This window comes from Microcaecilia unicolor, chromosome 1 (genome assembly GCF_901765095.1).
Source record: "Microcaecilia unicolor chromosome 1, aMicUni1.1, whole genome shotgun sequence".
Classification (NCBI taxonomy): domain Eukaryota; kingdom Metazoa; phylum Chordata; class Amphibia; order Gymnophiona; family Siphonopidae; genus Microcaecilia; species Microcaecilia unicolor.
The window spans coordinates 480,142,330-480,166,352 of NC_044031.1; the positions used below are offsets into that span (position 1 = coordinate 480,142,330).

At 43.5% G+C, this 24,023-nt stretch overlaps 1 protein-coding gene across 3 annotated transcripts in view; it reads left to right on the top strand.

Moving 5' to 3' along the window:
• Positions 1-24,023, top strand: part of LOC115477197 (E3 ubiquitin-protein ligase RNF138-like) — a 43,287-nt gene that overhangs the window by 9,337 nt on the left and 9,927 nt on the right. For 2 of the 3 annotated variants that reach the window (XM_030213894.1, XM_030213904.1), the window contains exons 2-5: positions 5,052-5,238; positions 13,872-14,037; positions 19,308-19,423; positions 22,236-22,341. In XM_030213894.1, the coding sequence (XP_030069754.1) occupies positions 5,129-5,238; positions 13,872-14,037; positions 19,308-19,423; positions 22,236-22,341 (498 nt within the window). In that variant the 5' untranslated portion in view covers positions 5,052-5,128. Of the gene's footprint in view, positions 1-4,875; positions 4,970-5,051; positions 5,239-13,871; positions 14,038-19,307; positions 19,424-22,235; positions 22,342-24,023 lie in introns of those variants that run through there. The other variant, XM_030213887.1, reaches the window with a different exon arrangement.

A 24,023-nucleotide genomic window follows, 5' to 3' on the forward strand; every position in this document is an offset into this window, starting at 1 on the left:
CTTCACTGATTTTTAAAACACTTTTGATTAGCCTTCAGAGACCAGCACTTCCTTCCTCAGGTCAGGAGAGGATACCGTAACAGCATTATACTGTCCTGGCCTGAGGCAGGAGATGTTTGGCCTCTGAAAGCTAATTGAAAAGGGTATTAGGCTATTAAAATATTTTCTGAAATGGCTGTGGGATTGAGGTATGTCAAAGGGTGGAGCCAATGCATAGTGAGGTGGGGCTGGGGGCATGTACTAAAATCTCCCTCTCAAAAATTGGGACCCCTTGGCAGCTCTGCTTAACCCACCATTGTCCCAGGTACAAAATACATACTTGTATATAATATGTAAACTGCGTTGATTGTAACCACAGAAAGGTGGTATATCAAGCAGGGGCATAGCCAGACCTCACGGTGGGAGGGGGCCAGAGCCTGAGGTGGGAGGGGCACATTTTGGTCTACCACCTCGCTGTCCTGCCGCTCCCCACCCACTGCTGCAGCAGCAAATAACATGGATGGCAGGGGTCCCCAACCCCTGCCAGCTGAAGCCTTCTCCAGTGCCAGTCTCCAGCACGGCTGCGTTGCCTGCCCTGCTCCTTCTTCCTCCTCACGTCCTGCACGCTCCTTTTTAGCATTCTCAATTTCACTAAAAGGAGCGTGCAGGATGTGAGGAGGGAGCAGGACAGGCAATGTGGTGGTGCTGGACAAAGCTTCACCTGGCAGGGATTGGGTACCCCCACCAGCAAAACTAGGGGCCCAGAGGAAATTTTTGGGGGCCCCCAGAACCCCATGGTCCCACATAGCTAAGCCACTGATATCAAGTCCATCCCTTTCCTTGGAGAAGAAAATGACACCCCTCCTCCTCCAAACCAGAGGTTGAAAGGAGAGTGGTTATTGGCTGAGGGGGGGGGGGGTAGAGGGAGGGGTATACCCAGCCAATCAGTATGCGGTATATTAATGTGAGATGGGAAATGATACTGTAACGACAGACTGTCACTGGTGGGGGGGGAGTGGTGTGGTAGAAAATCTGCCATTTTGTGCACAAGGTCTGCGGATGCCTGAACCCCCATCAGGACCTATGGAGTGAGGGGGCATCCTACCCAGCACAATAAGCAAGGGATGCTGAGATAGGGTAATCTCTGGTGGAATTGCAGAGGTTGAAGTAAGAAGGCTTTGGAGGTTAGAGAATTTCTCCCCCCCCCTCCCCCCCCCCCGAGTATAACACAGGGAGATTATTAGAAAAAATCCAAACTATTCAAAATATGGTAGTATTATTTTTTTCTCTGAGAACTGACCATAGTACTCCATTTTTCATTAAACTGCACTGACTTCCAGTAGAAGCTAGAATGCTCTTTTAACTGGGATGCTTATTATATAAGATCATTTGTGGTCTGATTCCTTATATGCTTTTTTTTTTTTTGGGTATGTTATCCGGATTCATTATCTTGATATAATTTTTGTAAATCCATTATTGTTTTTCCTTCCCTAATCCTCGGGGAATCGCCTCAAAAAAAGTGGTAAGCAAACATGTAAATAAATCTGCTATTTTTTGGCCTGCTATGCCATCTTATGTTAAGCTGCTTACCCAGTTCTGTTACTTTTAAGAAAGATTTAAAGACATGGTGGTTCCATAAATACTTGTTAGGAAAGCAACTAAGATGAGATGTATATTGCTATTCTAGATCAGGATAACTTTGTCTAATTATTGTTACATCCTAGATTCTGTTCCTTTGTCATCTAGTATCTTTGTGTTAACCTGTATAAGTGAGTTAATTATAACTGTATGTCTGTTTGGGCCGGAGGTGGGTGAAGATGGATGGACAGGGAGGTCCAGTCCTGGAAACAGCCAGCAGCTGGGGATAACCCAGTGGGATGTCTGTAAGGCAAGGGAACAGACAAGCCACAGTCCTGGATTGTCCTGGTGGGTGGGATGGGCTCAAGAGGGTTGAGAACTGAATAGACACTGAAAAGGATTTACTCACCCTCCTCCCTCTGAGGAATAAAGAGTGGATATTGTTAAATTGACTTGTTGCTAAAAGTTCCTGTTTTAAAGCCTGAAGTTCTGACAGTAAAAGTTCAAGTGTTTTTTTTTTTTTTTTTTTTTTAAACTTCTAGAGTGAGGGTGCATTTTTTTTTTCCTGGGACTGTGGTGGTGGCTTGAACCCCAAGGTCTACTGGGATTTAGCCCTGGCCTTGGCCTGCACCCAGCTCATTAGAGACATTACTTTGTGTGCCCTGGTCTGGGTGCTGACCCGAAGAGCTTAGTCTGCATCCAGGACTGTGTGGAGAGGACCAGGGTTACAGGTGTAAGTTTCTGCAGGCACTTTTTTTTATGTAATATTCCTGAAGCCAGCATGTTACTCTACAGTGTGCAATCTTTCTATGATGGGGTTTCAGTTTGTTGGACACTAGTTTTCCTAGAGTGTCCTCTTTGTTTAATAGCTTTCAGAAGAACTATTTCCCTATTTAACCATTCCACCCCTCTTATTTGTCTGTCTTCCAAACTGAAGAGAACTTCAGCCTTTCTTCATAATCTCCCTTCATCTTTATTACCCTTTTCTGAACCTTTTAAACTTCCTTTTTTTGAGATGGGGCAACCAAAACAGACAATACTAAGGTGCAATCATACTGGGGGCCAATCTGAGACAGAATGAGTCTCAATTTTGTTCTCCCTTTCTTTTCAAATAATCCCTTTCTATCTGCTTTCTTGGCACACTGGACCGAAAATCGTAACGTACTGGTCCACAGGGATTCCATCAAAACTGAGCAGGCAGCAGACAACTCACTAAAGCTGCTGAACTGTAGGGAAGAAAGTTCAGGATGCCTTTGAGGAGCCCCACAGCTGGTGGGGCTTGGGGATCTCCATCAGGAGCAGGAAGGGTGTGATGCTGCTAGGTGGGCTTGAGCCCATCCATGACTGTCACTGACTCCAATATATGGTTGAGAGCAGAACCAGGACTAGCGAAGTTAAGAGGACTGCTAGCATGTAATCCACACTTGGCATGCTCCTCGCAGTCAATAGGGCAGTCTGCACAGCTCAAAAGTCCTTGAAAGTGTGAAGGGTTTACTTTAAACTTAATTAATAAATCCCAATAAATTTTTGCAATCCTTCAGACTTGCTATACTGCCTTTCTGTGGTTACATTCAAAGCAGTTTACATATTTATATATAGGTAGTTTTTGTAACTGGGCAATGAAGGGTTAAGTGACTTGCCCAGATTTGCAAGAAGCTGCAGTGGGAGCAGAACTACTACTACTACTTAGCATTTCTATAGCGCTACTAGGGTTACGCAGCGCTGTACAAGTTAAAACATGGGGAAGGACAGTCCCTGCTCAAGAGAGCTTACAATATAAAGGTTACAAACTGTGTAGTCAGTGTATCATGAATGGGGAACCCAGGTCCCAGGCCGCTGCACTAACCATTATCCTACTCCTCCACCCCACAATGTCTGGGGGGGGTCCTCCCTCTAGTTTTCTGCAAGTGAGTTGAACAGGACCCCTTTTCTTGTCTTCCTGTGAACACTCCAGCAGCTCCTGGTTCCTCAGGGTCAGAGTCTATACATAGTAGGTGACAGCAGAAAAAGACCTGTATGGTCCATCCAGTCTGCCCAACAAGATAAACTCATAAGCGCTACTTTTATATGTATACCTGACCTTGATTTGTATCTATATATCAACACAGAGATAGTAGAGTATCACACTGTTAACCAAACACATCCACTCAAACTGATCTCTGGTTCTTGATGTGGTGATGTCTCATCCAAAAGGAGGAAAAGCCTCAAAAAATACTAGGGTACTCCTTTGTCAATCAGTTAATCAACCTTGGGGAGCCCCATTCATTCATCACAGGCTGAAAAACCTCCCGTTATTCTTTACTATAAGATAATTCTTTTTCATGTAAGTTGCACTTAATTCAACTTAAACCAGACTGAGCAGCTGCAGAGAGAGTTTTTCCTATTACTATGTCTGGTTTAAGTTGAATTAAGTGCAACTTACATGAAAAAGAATTATCTTATAGTAAAGAATAACGGGAGGTTTTTTTAGCATGTGATGAATGAATGGGGCTCCTTAAGGTTGATTAAGTGATAATGGAGTAATCTTTTTTTTTTTTTTTTTTTTTTAGGCGCTTCCTCCTTTTGGATGAGACATCACCACATCAAGAACCAATAAGTAGAGATCAGTTTGAGTTGATGCGCTTGATTTGTATCTATCATTTTCAGGGCACAGACCGTAGAAGTCTGCCCAGTACTAGCCCTGCCTCCCAACCACTGGTGCTGCCACCCAGTCTCCGCTAAGCTCCTGAGGATCCCTTCCTTCTGAACAGGATTCCTTTATGTTTATCCCACGCATTTTTGAATTCCGTTAACCGTTTTCATCTCGTGCCAGCGAAAGACCTCTCTGCTGCAGTTTGCATTGATGTTAAGAGAATAACTAGGGGCCTTGCCAAACCCTGGCCCCGTTGCTTTATTGGAGCTCTGGCTGGAGATCTGCACCAAAGTCCTCTTCGAGGGCTGGGGGAGGGGCACTCAGTCTCTTGGTGGCCCTGCCCCCCCCCCCCCCCCCCCCCCCAGGTACAAAGTACCAGTATATAATATGTAAAACCACTTTGATTGTGGAATTGAGAATACTGACCATTTAACCTTACTCTCTGTTTTCTATCTTTTAACCAGCTCTTAATCCAAAAGAGGGCATTAGCTCCTATCCCGTGACTTTCCATCCAGGATGCCTGCGTACGTGGATGTTTGTTTGGGTCCAAAAATACCACTATCAGTCCCTATGTTCACTTGGACATGATCTCAAAGCTTGGTGTGGATAAAATACCAAACACAAAAGCTATTTAGAAGGATATACTTCCCCCCCACCCATCTCAAATGTTCTTTTTCTGTAGAAATGACACTATAGAAGAGCTCCGCCTTTCCCCAGGAGGAGGACTCTGTGAAGTGAAAGTGGAAGTAATACTGAAAGTTTCGTAGTAGTAACGTCGGAGTAAGTTTGTTGTTTAGGAACAGCTACTGGATCATTAGTACCTGCGAAGGTGACGTTCCCCAACGTATTTTTTTTCTTCCAGGTACTTTCCCAAGTGCAGGATAGACAGAAGTGTACATTTGTAGGACTCGGAGCTGCATTTAGTGGTGAGCAGACAACATGGCTGCAGCATCGTCTGTTTTCAGGGCGTCTCCTCTGGATGAAGAGTTTTATTGTTCCATCTGTCGGGACGTCTTTACAGCCCCTGTGAGAACGACCTGTAAGCATGTGTAAGTAATTTCCTATGCATTAAAAAAAAAAAAGCCTTTGTTTAAGGAAGAAGAGAAATTGCGTTCATTTTTATTTTTGGTTTGTTTGACCTGTTTGCTGGTAAGCTGTACAGGGAAAAAGCCAGACCAAGTTTGTTTTTGTCTAGTCTGTCATTTATTTAAGAATTACATTTTTGCCTTAAGGGACAATGCAAGGCCGCACGGAGTGCGTGAAATAACGGGGCTTGCAGCTGAACTCTGTTTTGATCCCTGGTTTGCAAGTTTATCGATCAGTGTTTTTGTTTTTCGCATTAGAACTGCTGTTTTGTATGTCTTTTTTTTTTTTTTTTTTTCTCTTACTGCGCTTACATTTTTGCCCATGGATAGCTGATTTGTGATCCCTGTGGTTAAAACAGCAGGATAACAACTAGGGAAGATTCTTCCACTTGGAACCTACTGTCTTAGCAACAGCTGGAATGGAAATGTGCAATGTACCCTGGCTGCAACACTGCAAACTGATTAAGAAAATTATTTGAAATAGTTGCCCCTCTACAAGGATAAGGAAAGAACTGTGGCCCAGATGCACTAAACCTTAACGACCCTTTAACGAAGAAATTTTCAACCGTAGCATGCATTAAAGGCCATTTTCCGACGACGCTAGCAGCTAACGAAAACGGAATGCAAACGAGTAACTACCATTGTTATGTGGACAATTCGGGATGCACTAACCATACCAACGATTGCAATGAATGATTTACCGTGATAAATTTAATGTGAGGTCAGACCTGTCCTTAAGGGCTGAGCTGTCATCTCCCCGCTTCCCCCTGCACGATAAAAAATCCAAGCTGGCGTGTTTAAGTGAGATTAAATAAAAACGCTACCAATAAAGAACGACAAGGTGGATGCAGTACTTCATAGGCTTCTCCCTGCATTAATAGAAAAGCAAAACAAAAATCGAAAAAGGATCGGGAGGGGGCAAAGGCGCTCGTCAGGAGCGTCCTGTATGGACGGCCTTGCCCCCCCCCCCCCCAGAGGTCGCCGCTGCTCCCCGCTTCCGCCTGTATTAAAACAAAAATCAAAAGTTTAGCAGCCGCCCCTCCCCACGAGGTCGTCACCTCGCCACCGGGCCCACGCTGCACGGGCAAGAACAGCTGATCGGCGATCAGTGATGCCTCCTCTGACGTCCCTCCTCTGACGTAGGATGGCGGGCCCAGGAAGAATGGAGGGACGTCTGAGGAGGCATCACTGATCGCCGATCAGCTGTTCTTGCCCGTGCAGAGCCTTCACACAGAGGTGAGAGGTGCTGCGCGGCCCGGTAAGGTGGAGGGGGGGATCGGCAGTGACGACCTCGGGGGCGGAGGATGGCGGGAGACAGAGCTGTGGGAGAAGGCAAAAGAGAGAGAGGAAGGGAGGGGGACCGGGGCTGCTAAACTTTGATTTTTGTTTTGATTTTTTATTTAATACAGGCGGAAGCGGGGAGCAGCGGCGATCTCGGGGGGGGGGGGGGCAAGGCCGTCCATACAGGACGCTCCTGACGAGCGCCTTTGCCCCCTCCTGATTCTCAGTTTCTTTGACATTTTTTGGCATGCACAGAGCAGCCATCATAACGCTTGGTTGCTCTGCGCATGCTTTACGGGCAGATTAACGACGGGGATTACACTTTTTTAATGCATTCGACTTTCGAATACCGAACCGAATATGTGGGACTTGTTTTTTTACTGCATTCTTCGTTTTTTCAACTTCGGTAAGGACTTTTACGTTTTAGATTTTTTTACGTATGGTTGATGCACCTGGGCCTGAGTCTTCAAGATTCTGTGCACCCCCCCCCCCCCCCCCCAAAAAAAAAAAAAGTAACAGTTCATCACACTCACCCACCCTTATGACCATGGGCGTAGTTTGACTGTTTCATTTGGGGTGGGGGGGGGCAAAGGAAGGGGTGGGGCATATTAACATTCATTTGCATATATATGCAAATGAATATGCTAATATGGAGAGAAAGCTTTTTGGGAATAACCATAATGAATATGTATGAGATATCAAGCGAGCCCTTCCTTTCTCCTTACCCAGCACTCCCTCTTCCTCTCCAGTAGTATTTCCCCACCCCCTTTCCCATACCATGCCAGTGTAGACCTTAGAAATGCATAAGCTCTATATGTAGATCCTTCAAGAGGTAGTGTGTCATGATTTAGGCTCTAAAACCCTTTCTGATGTTTTGGTGCCACCTCCGTAAGGCCAACACACAATTTCTCCACTGCAAAACATTATACACAAACTTGTGCAAAAACACACTCCATAACCTTACCAAACCATAACAGCACTAATTCCAAGGACAGGACAAGCTACAACCTTATGCGTGGAAAGGCAGCATTGTAATTACACCGGGCTCTAAAACACCAGTACACAACCTAGTGAAACAAAAAAAAAGGGCTGTAAATACTACACGCTAGCAGAATACTGCACCTTGATCACACATGACACAACAGATGACACAAGGAACTAGAAATAAAAAAAAAAAAAAATATGAAGGCAAAATACAGAACTGGAAAGTTACCTCAAGAAGTAAGACTCGGCATGCAGCAATACCAGAAAAATTGAAACTTACATGCAAAATATCACTGATGCACATTTCCAAAAACTGACATATTCCAATTAATAAATTCTGAATAAAATACTTTTTTCTACCTTTGTTTCCTGATCATTTAGTTTTTCTATTCGCTTTGGTCTTCTGTTGTATGCAGTGTCTCCTTTCCATTTGATATTTTTTCACTCACCGTGTCCACCATCCTCCTGTGTCCTTATGCGTCCTGTCTACCATCTGTAGCCCTGTCCCTATCCTTCCTCCAGTTTCGGTATCTGCCCTCAAAGTGTTCCAATCCAGCCCTTAAATTCATCGGTTTCTCCTCCATCCATATCCAGCATTTCTCCTCACTCCCCTCCCCTCCCCTCCATCCATGTGCATCTACTTCCTCTGTCATCCCTCCCCTCCATCCATGTCCAGCATTTCTCCTCTCTCTTCCCTGCCCTCTCCTCACTCCATCCATGTCCAGCAACTCTCCCTGCCCCCCCCCCATGTGTGTTTTAACCTTTTTATTTTCCTCACTGCGAGGAAACTAAAAGGCTTAAATGCGCGTGAGGGGGGCAGGAAGGAACTAAGAGGAAGCCTGTCCAGGAGCTGAGGGCGGGAAGAGCTGCCTGCAACGTTGCGCCAGCCCTGTGTTTTTTTTGGGGGGACTACGCCCATGCTTATGACCTTGGGAAGTCATTTCACCCTCCTTTTGCTTTAGGAACAAACTTGAGGTCCTTTTCACAAAACTGCAGAAAGGGGGCCTGCGATGGTGTTGGCACGTGCTTTTGACATGCTCCAATGCCCCCTTGTACCGCATAAGTACATAAGTATTGCCACACTTGGACAGACCAAAGGTCCATCAAGCCCAGCATCCTGTTTCCAACAGTAGCCAATCCAGGTCACAAATACCTGGCAAGATCTCAAAAAAGTTCAATACGTTTTATGCTGCTTATCCCAGAAATAGCAGTGAATTTTCTCCAAGTCAATTTAGTAATGGTCTATGGACTTTTCCTTTAGGAAGCCGTCCAGACCTTTTTTAAACCCCACTAAGCTAACCGTCTTTATCACATTCTCTGGCTTCGAATTCCAGAGTTTAATTGCATGTTGAGTGAAGAAAATGTTATTAAATTTACTGTATCTTGATTGCATGCCCCCAAGTGGGTAAAAGGCTGGAGTGTTTTTTTTCTGAAAAGCAGTAAACCACTTGCTGTGTGGCCATATCCAGGGGAGCCCTTACCGCCACCTATTTAGGTGACAGTAAGGGCTCCCGCGCTAACCTGGCAGTACTGATTACCACCAGGTAAGCCTCAGTGCTACAAAATTACAAAATATATTTTTGTAGTTCTGGAAATGGCGCTTGCTGGGGGTGGGAACTACCGCTGGACTCCTGCAGTTGCCTGGCAGAAGTTTTGGCTTGGCACGCGGGAAGCCCGTCGCTGCACACCAACCCTTTAGTAAAAGTACACCTTAGAGCCTCTCTTTCAATGCCACGCTAGTGATTCCTGTGTGGTAAATGAGAGGAAGCCCATGGGAATTGAATGGGCTTCCTCTTGTTTACCGTGCAGGAATGGGTAGTGCGGCTTTGTAAAAGAAGCCCTGGAGGCTTTACTAACCAACTTTAAAATAATGCCTTGGTGTGTTTGTTTTATAGTGGAAAATCTTATTATTTAGTTATTGCTCGCACCTTTTTCAGTAGTAGCTGAAGGTGAGTTACATTCAGGTACTCTGTGAGCCCTCCTGGGACAGAGAAATATCCAATCTAAGTTTGTACCTGAGGCAATGGAGGGTTAAGTGACTGACTTGCCCAAGATCACAAGGACCAGCAGTGGGATTTGAACCAGCCACCTCTGGATTGCAAGACCAGTGCTTTAACCACTAGGCCACTCCTCCACTCTTGGGATTGTAGGTGTATGAGGTGACAAGTGCAGTGCACTCTCCTCCCCCTCCCCCCCCCCCCCCCAAAAATAAAATAAAAATATTGCTCCTCCTTTGCCACACCCCTCTTCTTTGCAAAAATGTTGTATTGATAGCAGGGCAGGAGTAAGGGATAGTTGCACTTGGCGTGTGCCTAGGACCAAAATGTTTTTAGATGGGTCCTCTCAGATGTGCTAATTCAATGGTTCCCACGGCAATGCTTTGCCATAAGTTACTGGAAACGGAAAGGGAGGCAGAAGGGAGGAGCTGACTGCAGAGATCTGGTAATTCTTCCAACCTCCTGTGCATTGTTGTCCTGTCGGTAGGCATCGGTGAGCAGTGCTTCTTACTGCCACTCTTCCGCTTCAGTTGGAACCACACTGGTCTCTGTATGTGGGAGTTCTTAAAATGTATTTTGCAATGAAGGGGCGGGATCCATCGTGCTTGTTTGCCTAGGGCCCATCAAAGGGTTAATCCTGCTATGATTTCCTTATTGCAGCTCTAGCTGCCACCACCTTCATCGTGCTCATCTTATCCAGTGGTTGAACAGCACTCAGTGGTCCGTTATCCTTCCACTGTTTGCTGTCAGTCTTGTGGTATGCGTCAAATCCCACAGCTTGTACTGTGAGAGAACCTCACCTCAGCAGGGTCTAAGTTCTGCTGTGCTGCTACCTTGAAGAGGGAGGAGGGCAGGTCAAGGCCACAGTGCGATGGGAATTAGAGAAAAAGGGAAAGGATCATGCATAGTCCAACAGACTTGGGTTGAAGCGGATGGGAAAGGTGATATGGGGGAAGGAGAGGCAGTTGAGGGACAGGTCAGAGGAAGAGAATATTAAGCTGCTTTTAGGAAGGAGGGCAAAATTGGGGTGGATGGGAGATCAGTTAGCATTGGGTAGCAGAGAAAGAGAAGACAGGGGAATGAACATGAAGAGAGGAAGGGGAACCCTAAGAAACTGGAAAGGAGGAGGAGAGTGGAGATAGATGGGAGGACTCTTTATAGAGTAAATGATGATAAAAGGACTTTAATTTCTGCACATTTAACAGTTAGAATGAAAGTGGTGTAAGGATCTAGAAATAACTGTATTCAACAAAGGTATTTTGTTGGAAGGGCTCCTTTAAATCTTGTAGATCACTGTGGGGGATGGGAGCGGAAATGGCCATGTTAAGTTTCAGATAGCAGTAGGATAAGACAGAGTTTCTTACGTTTCCCTTAAATCAATATCTTTCTCTGTCTGTCTCGATAATGCTGTCATTCCTGGGCACCTTGTCTCCCTCTCTCCCATATGTAATATACTGCCCAAACCTTTTTTTTTTTTTTCCTTTATAGCATCACCAAAACCATGCATTACTTTCAGAAATGTACTATCAAAATACTTTATCCACAATCACCTCCCACTTTAGACTACTGCAACCTGCTCCTCAAAGGTTTCCTACTGATCACTTTCTCCTCCCTCAATTAATTCAAAATTCCGTTACATGACTTATCTGTCGCTACTCTACAATAGCCCCTCTTTCCACGTCATGTTACTGGCTACCTAGCCATGCCCATGTAGATTTCAAACTTCTTTTGATAACCTACAGGTGTGTTCATTCTGTGGCTCCTCTGATCTGTCCCTATACTCCTCCTTGGTAAGGTATTCTCGTCTGTGCCGTTGTCCTCTACTGTCAACTCTGAACTCTCCTCTTTCTATTTTGCTGTGCTTATACTCCTGGAATAGACTTCCTGAATCGATGCATCACGCTCCCTATAGCCCTGTTCAAATCCAAACTAAAAGCTCAACTTTTTGACTTAAAAAAAAAATTTAATCTTTTCTCTCTTTATTCATTTTATTTTAACCATTTCCCTACTAAGCAGGGATGTCATCCACTTATTAAAGAAAAGTGTCTTCTGTCACAAACTGTCTCTGATCTATTGAGGAGAGCTTTAAATTAGGATAAGGCAAAAAGCCCTTGGGTAAAAGATTAATTGTATAGAGACGGGGCAGAAAAAAGGTACACATCTGGAAAGCTGTGCATACTAACGGATTGTAGTATGGTAATATCCAGATCTAGATGCTGACGCTATAAGGCAGCATTTGCCAGTCTTTTCTGGCCGCAACTCCAATTGGCACAACCGCAGAAAGTACATGACCCCAGGCAGTGCAGGACAGTGATGTCCTATGGAGTGCCTACCCAGGTCACATCCCTAACTGGGGGCATAGGACCAACTTTTCAAAACGATTGGGCTGAATATATATATATTTTTTTTTTACAAGTGCTGCATTCCCCCCTCCTCTCCCCCCTCCATTCATATCCAGCAGTTCTCCTCTCTCCCCTGCCCTCTCTTCGTGTCCAACAATTTCTCCTCCTTCCCCTCCCATCCATGTCCAGTAACTCGCCCCAAACACTACCTGCCCCTTTTCAGCCCCCATCTCATCCGAGTGCCAGTCCGACCCCAACCCGACCTCTTCTCCCACAGCAGTTCTCCGTCCTCGCCTTCCTGCGTGCTGCCCAGAATTTAAGTCCTCTTACCTCAGGGTCCTGGCGGCAGCAGTGAAAGGCGAGCAGGCTCGGTGCTTCAGCCTTCCCTTCTCTCTACTCTGGTGCCGCCCTCATTTCCTGTTTCCGCATTAGTAAAAGATCCCCCTAGGTTTTTTATATACTGATTTGAGTACTCTTGGGAACAGCCTTACCTCGCTCATAAATACATATGTGGATGATAGCTTTTTATCTCATAGCAAAAACACAATTTCAATCCAAGAATGTTAGATTGGGCAGCGATCTTTTCGTTTAAAAAAAAAATGTTGAGGGGTGGGGGGGGGGGGGGGGGGGTTACTACCAGAAAATCTAACCGGCAAGACTTTTAACCATTGCAGATTTTTACTTTTCAAACCTTAAGTTCTAGGATCTAAGAAATACTGAACTTCGATCATTATAAACATTAGTACTTGCCCTTATTTAAACTAGATTATTGTATATGCAGGTTGCACTATTATGCTAATAAAACATCTTCAAACTTTACAAAATACAGCAGCTAGATAAATATGAAATACAAGACAGCTTGATCCGCTACTAAACGGACTTGGAAAAATCCAAAATTCCAGGAATAACATGTATAGAATGTTTGTACGTTTGGGAAGCTTGCCAGATGCCCTTGGCCTGGATTGGCCGCTGTCGTGGACAAGATGCTGGGCTCGATGGACCCTTGGTCTTTTCCCAGTATGGCATTACTTATGTACTTATCAGGTAACGCCCCTTCTGCTCAAACTTCATTGGTTGCTAATAGAAGCTCAGATGCATTTTAATCTCTGTACATTGATATATTTTTTTTAAGCTTTATGGGATTGCTGCAATTTACATGTCAAAACAATAACTGGATCTTCATGGACAAGGATTTTTTGTTTTTTTGTTCTGGAGAATAGAGGTGAGCTACTTCTCTTTAAATAAAGAGTGTAAACATTTTTCACTGCTACCTTTTTCTTATTAGGCAGCATAGCCTTCCAATTACCAACATAATCTGAACCCAATTATGAACTTTCATTGGAAACTAAAATCTTTTTATATATATTCCAAATATCCAAGTGCTTAGTGTCTTTGGGGTCCTTTCACTAAACTGTGGTTAAAAATTGGCCTTAGCATACCCTTACGCGGCTCTTTCCTGTTTGCTAAGGCCATTTTTACCATGGCCATAAAACCTCCAATTTAAAAAAAATTTTTTTTTTTATTAATGGCTGTGAGCTAACGTCAATAGTATGTGGTCATTTTTAAAAAATATTACCACGGGAGCACTTACCACCACCTTTGGTAGGCAGTAAGGGCTCCTGCATTATCCATGTGGTAACCAGTTGACACACGATAATGTAGAGGTGCTAACTAGTTAGTGTAGGACTGACCACTCTCCTCCCCGACACCCCCTTCCCCCCCCCCAAAAAAAAAAAAAAATAATTAGCATGTGATTAGAATGCACACATCCCAAGACTGAACACAACTGTGAATCCTGAGTTAGACTTTTTTTATTTTGCTGCGTTAGACATGTGTTGGTGCCTAATGTAGCTTAGTAAAAGGACCCCTTTTATAACAAAATTTAATTTATACTTCTTTACTGAAAATGTTGACATCCCAGAAATGTCAGATTTTTCTTTTAGGTAATCCGCAGTAAACTTCTAATTTCAGTATGTAAGCAATGTATTTGTAGATTTTGCAGGAAGTGCTTCATGACAGCAATGAAAACAAGTGGACCACATTGTCCTATGTGTCGGGGACAGATCTCTAAGATGGAGAGATGTACGCCTCAAAGGGCCACTGATGTTCAAAATGATATGAGGAAGTTTTCTGGCAACTGCAAATGCTGTGGAAAGCAGGTGAGGTGTATGTAATTAGTGGTTAGTCCAAAGAGATTACTGCAATGATAGTTTGCATTGAAAGCCACAGTCCTTGGAACACGCCCAGGTAGTCCGATTTTCAGGATATCCACAATAAATTTGGATTTGCTATCTCATACATATACTTTTTGGGTATCCTGACAACCTGAGTGCTTGGGTATGTCTCAACCTCTTGAGAATCACAGCCTTAGAGGAAGAGGAGATGGGGTGGGTGATATAATATATGAATGTCTCTCTTGAAGTAAACGTCTTGCAGGGGAATGAGTGATCATTGGGGGCTTCATTATTCTACAAGGGGATACTTTTGCTGGACAAAATGGTTGGCGCATAGAATGGCCTCCCAGTGGAGGCAAAACAAAATGGCAAAAGAAACCAAGGGATACATAGGCCCCTGTTTACAAAACCGCAGTAATGCCAACACATCCCATTCACTTTGAATGGGCTGTGTTAGCCGCTAGTGAGGCTGTATAAACAGGGGGGGTTAGTTTAGAAAGAAGTGAGAATTGAAGATCAGCAGGGGTCTTTGCATCCCACCAGGCATGAAAGTGGGCAAGATGGGCCTTGTGGTCCTCATGCCGTCATCATCTGGTTATGTGTAATCATAAAACATGTTGGCTTTTCATTTCAGGGGAAAAGGCAAAGGGTCAGATTTTAGTTTTTTGATATTCCTGGAATATTGAAAAAGGAAAATCTCCTTTCCTCCTTCCTTACCCCCTTCCCCCCCACCCCCCAAACACAACATAAAAGTGTTCAAGTTAAAACTTGTACAGTAACAACTATAGCGTTTTGGCTGGTGTTTCAATGTTTAGCATCCACCAGAGAGAGTTCATTTGTTCTTTTTGAGCAAATTTCTATATTTATAAGTTCTTCCTTGCATTCATTTTTCTGTTGCAGGAACTAAAATAGTGCAACTTTTGTCCAAGATCTCAACCTGCAAACAAGTGTGCCGCCTTAAGGGGGCAATTCTATAACTGGTGCCACAATCTAGGTGCCCACTTCATTTGGGCTGTGAGCTTATTCTATAAGAACATTTTACATGCATAAGTTAGCATTGACACGCCTATATTAAATGCATCTACTTTGGCCAGGTCTATGGCTTGAATAAGTGGGCATGCTTAAATATGACACAAGTTTATTTTCATATGCAAATGTTGTCCCTCCCCTATACATGTCTCCTTGTGCTAAATTGTAGAATATTGCCGAGCCCTCTGCAAGCACTGATGTGCAAACAATGCTTTAAATTTAAGCGTCTGGTTATAGAATTGGGGGGCATATGTGCCTTTCGAGTTATCCTGTTGCTTCAAAAGCTAACTGCACAAGCCCTTGAATATCATCGCCTTATTGTTTGGAACCCTTTTTTTATACAGTAAATGACCAGCAGATATGGATCTGCACAGTCCATTCAGTCTGCCCAGCTAGATAGAGCTTCACCTGCCACTTTGTGTGCAGGCCCCAGCCACCCATACTTAAAACACTGGTTGTCAAGTCTCTGCTATGCCAAACAAGATCATTCTGCACCTGGACTAGCTTGCTACACACACTGAAACTTAGATGAGTTCCTTATCTCTTTCTTAACTATACAAAGAAATCTTTGGGTTTAGCTATTCATCCCAACTGACTGTACCATGCATCTTGTTCCCATCATATATCTGCTTTTGGTCACTCAGCTATATGGTAAGCCTTATTGTAGAAAATGTTAGCATCATATCTCTGTTAGCTGAATGTTCTAATGCATGCTTATTAGGAGTATCATTAGTATTATACTGATGTATTATATCTCTGGTATTTGAATTCCAGTGGTGTTAAATTTTGTTTTATTTTTGCTACTGTTTCCTGGTAGTTCTGTTAGGTTTGTTTGTTGTTTTCAAGTTTACCTCATTTATTGTATTTAGTTTATGTTTGGTTATTTCACTATTGTTTTGCTGTTAGCAAAATTGTAATCATTCACCTTTGTGGGATACAGACTGTAGAAGTCTAGAATCAGCCTTGGTTCCCACTACAGTTGCCCGACATACATAATACCTCAACAGACATGTTTCCATCCTCTTCTATTTAGGCATCCCCTGTGTCTATCCCATGCACTTTTGAACTCGTTCACTATTTTTTACTCTACTATCTGTGTTCTGGGTGTCCACAACTCTCTATGAAAAAGTATTTCCTGACATAACTCCCAAGTCTATCTCTTTGCAACTTCAATTCATGTTCTCTAGTTCTACCGCCCCCTATGTCTCTGCAAGAGGTTTGTATGTATGTTAATACCTTTCTACTACTATTTATCATTCTCATTCTCTCTCTCACTCATCTATATATTGAAGTCCTCCAGTCTCGTCTCATATGATTTGTCACCTTCCTCTCAAGCTCCAAGTCTCACAATGTGTACAGGAGCATCAAATCCACCTGGTTATACCTCTCTGTGCAGCCTAGCATTCGTCAGCAACAGCCATCAGCTTGTCACATTGTTTTGCTGTCTTCAGATCCTCGTATATTATCACCCCCAAGGTCTCCTGATCATGTGTGTCAGTTTCTCATCCTCCTAGAGCATACTGCTCTTTTGGATTTCTACACCCTGTGTTGTCCACTCCCTCCGGGGAATCAACTCTGTTGCAAATCTTGATATCGTCCATAAAAAGGCAAAATTTTTTCCTTCTAATCCTTTGCAATGTTGCTCGCAACATTTATGTTGAATAGAACCTGCCTCAGTACTGATCCCTGAGGCACTCCACTACTTGCTTTTCTAGCCTTTGAGTAAACTCCATTTATCACCGCCCTCTGCTTTCTGTCAGTCAACCCATTCCCAATCCAGTTCACCACTTATCCTAACTTTAGCCCGGTGAGTTTATTTATGAACCCCTTTATGAGGGACTGTCAAAGCCCTTACTGAAATCTAAGTAGACTACATCTAGCACATGTCCACTATCCAATTCTGTGGTGATTTGTAGAAATTGATCAGATCTGTTCGGCCTAATTTTCCTTTGGTGAAACCATGTTGCTTTGGATCTTGTAACCTGTTGGATTCTGGGAAACTCCCTATCCTTGAGTAGCACCTCCATTACCTTTCCAACCACTGAAGTAAGGCTTGCTGTCCTATAGTTTACCACTTTTCTATCTTCTCTTTTGTGACAAGGGACCATACCCACTCTTCTCCAATCCCATAGAACCTCCTCCAGCTCCAAGAATTTATTAAACATATTTTAAGTGGACACATCAGAACCTCTCTGAGTTTCCTCAAGACTCTGGATTCCATCCAGCTCTATGGCTTTGTCCATTTTTAGTTTTTTTTTTTTTTTTTTTTCTTCAAATTCGTAAACACTTTCTCTTGTGAATGGTGCAATATCAACTTCATTTTCCTATATACTTTTTTATAAGCTGTTTGAGGTCCTACTCCAGGATTTTCATTGGTGAAAACAGGAGTATTTAAGTACATCTGCTTTTTCCTCAACACTCTCCACATAGCGGTTCATAGCATCTTTCAATCTCACGATCCAACTACTTCTTTCTGATTCCACAGATGAGACCCTCCAATCTGCATCTGGCAGTTTATCTAGCAACAGCACTTCTTCCTTCATTCCCAATTGTTGCATACCTATGACCAAATCATTGTCCAGATTCTCTGTGTTGAAGGTCTGTAGATAAAAACCTGTGTGCATGGAGTTTCCATCATCTCCTTCTAAGAGTAGCTATATTCCTTTTCCCCAGGTCCCTTGCTTTAATATTGGTTTTCACATACAAAGATACCCTCCACCTTTCTGACCATCTATCTTTTTTCCTAAATCGGGCATAGCCCGGTATGTTTGCATCCCATTCATGGGAGTCATTGAACCACGTCTCTGTGATACAATCGATATCCAAGTATGGTTGTAACTTCAGGGCTTGCAGATCATGAACTGGTTGCATAGACTGCGAACATTTGTTCTCATAGCTTTCCAGTTACATATTGGCGCTTGTTTTCAAAGTGGCGTGGAGGAGTGGGCTAGTGGTTAGGGTGGTGGACTTTGGTCCTGGGGAACTGAGGAACTGAGTTCGATTCCCACTTCAGGCACAGGCAGCTCCTTGTGACTCTGGGCAAGTCACTTAACCCTCCATTGCCCCATGTAAGCCGCATTGAGCCTGCCATGAGTGGGAAAGCGTGGGGTACAAATGTAACAAAAAAAAAAAAAAAAAAAGCGTTTAGAAAATACGCCTCATTGTCTATCCTGCCTAATCTCCCCATCTACTTTCTTGCTGATAGGCGAGTAGCTAAGATGGTTTATTTTAATTCTTTACTGCTGTCCCTTTTTTTTTTTTGTGGGGACGACTTCTGGAGTTCCTCTGCTTCCGCTTAGTACCCCCACCTTCTAGTTTAAATGCTTTGAAATGTATTGCCTGTATTTCACTTAAAGAACCTTTTTCTTCTGTGTCAAAGATGTAGCCCATTATATACACACACATTTTTAAATAGCTCCAAATTGATCTATGAAAAAAATGTTCCTGAGTGAATTAACTTCTGGTAAATGACACATTTTATTTTGACAAGCTTGGGACCTCTTTTTGGTAGATTACTTAGGCATGAAGCCTCAGAAATTTGCTCAGATTATACGGTAACAGTATCTAAACTTACAGAGCTTCTGTGAGTTGTTGAGGCCGTCACCTTTTCACTTCTGTGTTCACTTTACTGTCCCACAGGGTTGGGGGTCCCAGAAAACAGCAAGGCAAACGATCTGCAAAATCCAACGTGGAAAATGAGCCAGCAGATCAGTATAATATCCAAAATATTTTATTAAAGGTACCGTATATAAGACAGTTGGGCAACTGTCTTATATACGGTATCTTTAATAAAAATATTTTGGATATTATACTGATCTGCTGGCTCATTTTCCACAGGGTTGGGGTGCAGGCAGCAATTGCCTGCAGATGCTTTCTCATAAAGTTGACAAAAGTGAAAGTAACAGTAATGCACTTATTCCAAACAAACAAAAATCTTATTGGTGAAGAAACCAATATGTTTAATTCGACGATTGCAGTACTCAAATTTCCCTTTGAAAATTAGCTCCCAAGCCTGAGGGTAACACTTTCCCTAGCAGCTGCAGGAAAACAGTACTGTATATGTTTTTGCTTGTGGGAAATTTGCATGCTGGACATTTCTTAATGAAATCTTATACATACTCTCCTTCTCCCCCCCCCCCCCCCCCCCCATCAGAAATGACCTTAAAAATTTGTCTTCTCCTGTGATCTCTTCTTTTGGGATCTGAATTTGGGGGTTTGGATTACAGGTTCAGTTCTCTCAGATGACGCTTCATTACCGGTCCTGCTATGACTATCAAAAAGAATATTGCTGTGAGCCTCAGAACCCAAATCCTTCATACTTCCCACTTTTAACAAGTAACCGGTGAGTTAGTTACTAGTGTGTTCTGGGTGTGCATTGCTCTGAAAGTACAGCCTGCTTACTTTTATTACTACAGACTGCTCAGAGAATAAATTATGGCCGATTCTTTTGTATTCATATTGGGTAAATGAGACTTTTTTTATTACAGATGGATTCACCTCAAAGCGGAGAGTGTATGTCATTATTGTCATATATACACAATGATTAAGCTATATAACTAATAAGGAAACAATACCTATCTCTAGTTTAAAAAGAAACAATCATTACATCACTGGTCATTAATTACTACATCCAGGCTTTTTACATCAGCTGAGTGTAGCCCTTTTTTCAGCGAGTCTGGTTCTACGCAGTGCATCCACCCATGGGTGAGCCTCTGACTTCACTGTTCAAAGCTCCCCTTTTTATTAGGTTTTTTTTCAGAGCCATGGAAAATTACAAAAGATGTGCAAGAGAATTGTAATAACTGTAATCCCGGTAGCAAACCTTCAGGGGTGGTAGGCTCCCTTTAGCAGTCCACAAACAAAGTCCTTCCAGACAACACAGCTTTTAGTTCCAAACAGTTTATTTCCCCTCCTCCACAAAATCTCAGTTCAAGGGGTTAAAGTCCCATTCAGTTTCCAAAATAAAGCAACAAGAAAAAAACTTCCCTTTAAATCCAAGTTCTCCCCCAGTTCAACAGCCTGGGTTTCAGTTTTAAGTCTTTCCACTTGGGTGGTTGCAGAATGGCAGTACACCGCCCAAAACACAGCTAATTGACTCCTGTGACCACCCACTGCCTTCAGTCCCTGCAACTCTGCCCCATGTCAACTGGCTCCTCCAAACCTGGTGTGTTGGTCTCTCCAGCCTCTCCTTCCTCCAAACACTCCATTAACTCTGCCTCTCTGCTAGGCTGTTGGTTGGAGACCTCCTCCCCCTCCCAGGTGGAAGGAATCTTGTACTGATTTCTAACCCAAGGGTATTGAGCTTTGTCATCCCTGCTCCCCCTTCTGGCCCACGCCAGCCATAGCAGCTGCTCTCTCCAGTCCTTTCCCCCTCCCTTCCACGTGGGGGCCATACTGGGTTTTGGGACCTACCACCCCGATCCCTTCTCTCAGGGCCTTGTGGGGAATGTAGTCTGGCCCCATACCTCCTCCTGAGCTGCTTAGACCCTCCAACCTCCTTACAGAATGTAGTCACATGTTCTTGGTTTCAAGTAAACAAGCCATTGACCAGATGGCTTATCTCTTGAACCTCGAACATGCTCCACTTCTCTTTTGCACAAAATACATCGGAGACATGACTTCATCTTGTTTTGCAAGAAAAAAATGAGTTTGTCAGAAAACAGGAACTTCAGAGTAGACTTTGTTTTTCAATTCTGCTCTAAATCTTTAAAATATTCCATAAGGGGTGCCAAAGTCAGTTTCCCAGTTTGAAGTGGGATAAGAGGATGTTCAGATAAGTTGTTGGTCCTGGTAAAACTGATGCTCACTGTATCCTAGGGTTAAATTGGTCCAACCCACCCGCCCTTCCTCTATCACAATTCATTTAACCCCACTAAGTTTGACTAGGACCTGTTTGGCTATTCCTGGGGGAATTCTGCACAGTGCAGGATTGTGGTTCATAGAATTTGGCTGGATAATTGGGTAGCCTTGGCTATGTGATAAGAAGAGGCGGATAGCAGTCATCCTTCAAGGCTGGGTGGGGCAGAAAGAATTTGCTGTATTGGTGGGAAGAGAAGGGGGGCGGATTCGGCTCTAGCAGCCAGAGAGGGCAGCAGTAATGAATTTAGGAATCAAAATTTAGCTCCATGGCCCTGTTAACGTCAAGGGACAGAAAACATGATTGGATGTTCCACATCTGGCCTAGACCCCAAATTAATATGTTCAGAATTATGACCCATTTTACAGAAGCCCTGCTGAACGTGAACCTGTTCTAATAAAAATAATCATAAGATAGCAGGGAAATACTCGTCTATATATTTTTCCTAAACATGCAGCAGGATCAAGCATTTTAGAAAAAATAAACGTGTGTGTAAGGGTTGTGTCCAGGTTGTGGGGTAGACCATAGATTGATTCATACCCTAGAACCCCCGGGGGCGTAGCCAGACTGCAATGGGAGGGGGCCAGAGGCGGGGGGGGGGGGGCACATTTTGTTCTGCTTCCCTAACCCCCGCCAGCTGAAGCGTTGTCCAGTGCCGGTCTCTGCCGTGCTGCCTGCCCTGCTCTGTCTTTCCCTCGCATATTACGCACGCCTTTTAGTGAAATTGAGCATGTTGAGTTTCACTAAAAGGACAGAGCGTGCCGGACGTGAGGGGATGACAGAGCAGGGCAGGCAATGCAGTGGCACCGGAGACCAGCGCTGGACAACGTTTCAGCTGCTAGAGGTTGGGGACTCCCGACAGCAAACCCAGGGGCCCAGAGGAAATTTGGGGGGCCCCAGGCAGCTACATCACTGCCACAGAACACTTACTTTTCCTAGTCCTCTCCCTTATTCACTTAGCATGTGCACGTTCCTTCCCTCTGACGAGAACCTGCTCCCCTTGGATGAATTTCCTTTCAAACAATCGCTCAGATACTGGGTGCTCCAACTCTTTACAAACCGAACATGAGCTGCCTGCTGGAGTTAGTGACATATATAAAAATGATGCCCCTTAGCACAGCATATGCAAATGTTCCCAGAGTATAACTGTGAGTTCAAAATGTTGAAATTCAGAGGCGTCTACTTCCACTGCTAATTAAAAAAGAAAGCAGAAGGCGCTTTATTTCTCCTTGCAGTCCTATGGATTTGGGGAAGCCTTTTGTTTTGGTTCATGCTGTGTTCTGTTTTGGGTTTTCAGAGATCCTCCCACGTATCAGTGTCCCATGTGTGACGAACGTGACTATCACAGGAGAGGTTTAGTGGAGCACGTCAACCGCAGACATTCCACTGAGATTGTTGCAAAGGTAATTGCTGGGGCATATTCCTCCTCCATTTCTAAGTTAAAATGTTTTGTTTTATTTTTTTTATTTTAAAAACAAGGTGATGGAAATAAGCTCATTTTAGATGTGTTGTATTTTTAAAATTGTTTTATTCAAGTTTATAAGTGTCTCTGTGTGTGGGTATGTATATGTGTGTATGTATGTCACGTTTTGCTAGCAAACTTTTAATCACATGATCAACAATATTCAAGTGTGATTTCCATTGCAGCTCCTTCTGACTCCGAGCAAATGACTTGAATCTCCATTTGCCCCAGATACAAAATAAGTACCTGTATATAATATGTAATGCACTTTGTAACCGCAGAAAGGCGGTCAAATCGCTTTCTATCTCTCTCTATCTCTCTTTCTCCCCCCCCCCCCCCCCCCCCCCCCATAAGTAGGAACAAAAACTTGGTGGTAAGCAACACAAAGTTGTTTTTTTTTGTTTTTTTTGTGGTTGCTGGATCTTACTGCTTTGACAATAGCTTCCACTGGTAATCTCACTCCAGTTCTGCTTGAGGGTCTGCCGCTCACGCCATCTCTCTCCCCCCCCCCCCCCCCCCGTTCAGGATTTGGCACCTGCCCCCACTCAATTCTCCTTTACCTCCCCCCTCCCCCCCAACAACAACAACCATTTCTAAAGCACTACTAGGGTTACGCAGCGCTGTACAATTCAAACATAGAAGGACAGTCCCTGCTCAAAGAGCTTACAATCCCCCCAAGCCTTTCTTCAAGGTGATCTTCTGTTGGTCCTTGGCAGTGGCTGCTTGCATCCAAGTCCGAAGCTTTCCCTCTGACCCATCCCACCCATTCAAAAAACAGAAGTGATATTGGAGGAAGCAGAACAGGCCAGAGGGAAAGCTTTGGAACAGACTGCAGGCAACATGTGCACCGCAGCTGGGGGACCAACAGAAGGCCATTTTTAAGGTAGGCTGACATGTAGGAGGTAATGTTGAATCCTGGTTGGAGGGAAAGATGCTGGATCATGCTGGGGACAGGGATTGGGAGTGGAACAGAGCAGAAGAGTTTGGAGGAGACGGGAGATGCTGCAGTGTGATTCAATTCTTTAATCAAACACGGAGTTATAACAATCATAAAGAAAAATGGTCCGTCAGCAATAAATTTCAATTATAACTTGGTAAAAAGAATAATATATAAACATGAGCATTGATTACTGGCTTTATTTTTTTAATCTGGTCATAGTATTTTTTATTAAATTTAAAAATAGAATAACAGAAGACAATTCAGCGTAACTACAACAGCAAATTGCAAAATTCATGTAAAGGACAGGAGAGAGAGAGAGAAAAGAAAAACACTTCTCACTGGCTTTATTAGTAATATTATGAGATTAGGAGTATGGAGAAGATGAGTAAAAGTCAAGCTTTAACCATTTTACAATTTGTTTTATATTTAGCTGGAAGACTTTTTTTTTTTTTTTTTTTTTTAAATAATTTTTTCATATTTGTGGTAAAACAGTATTCCACCACATATAAATGGGGAGAGTGGTGGTTTTTAATATTTTACAAAAAAGTAGGTCTAAGAGTTATGTGGCAAGGTAAAGAGAATGTATTCTATAGAAACCCTGCACACAGCATCTAGTCTTTCTCCAGTTCATCTTTTTTGCATCCCTTGTGTACCTTCATGCTCTCACTGGTTGTCTCCTCTAT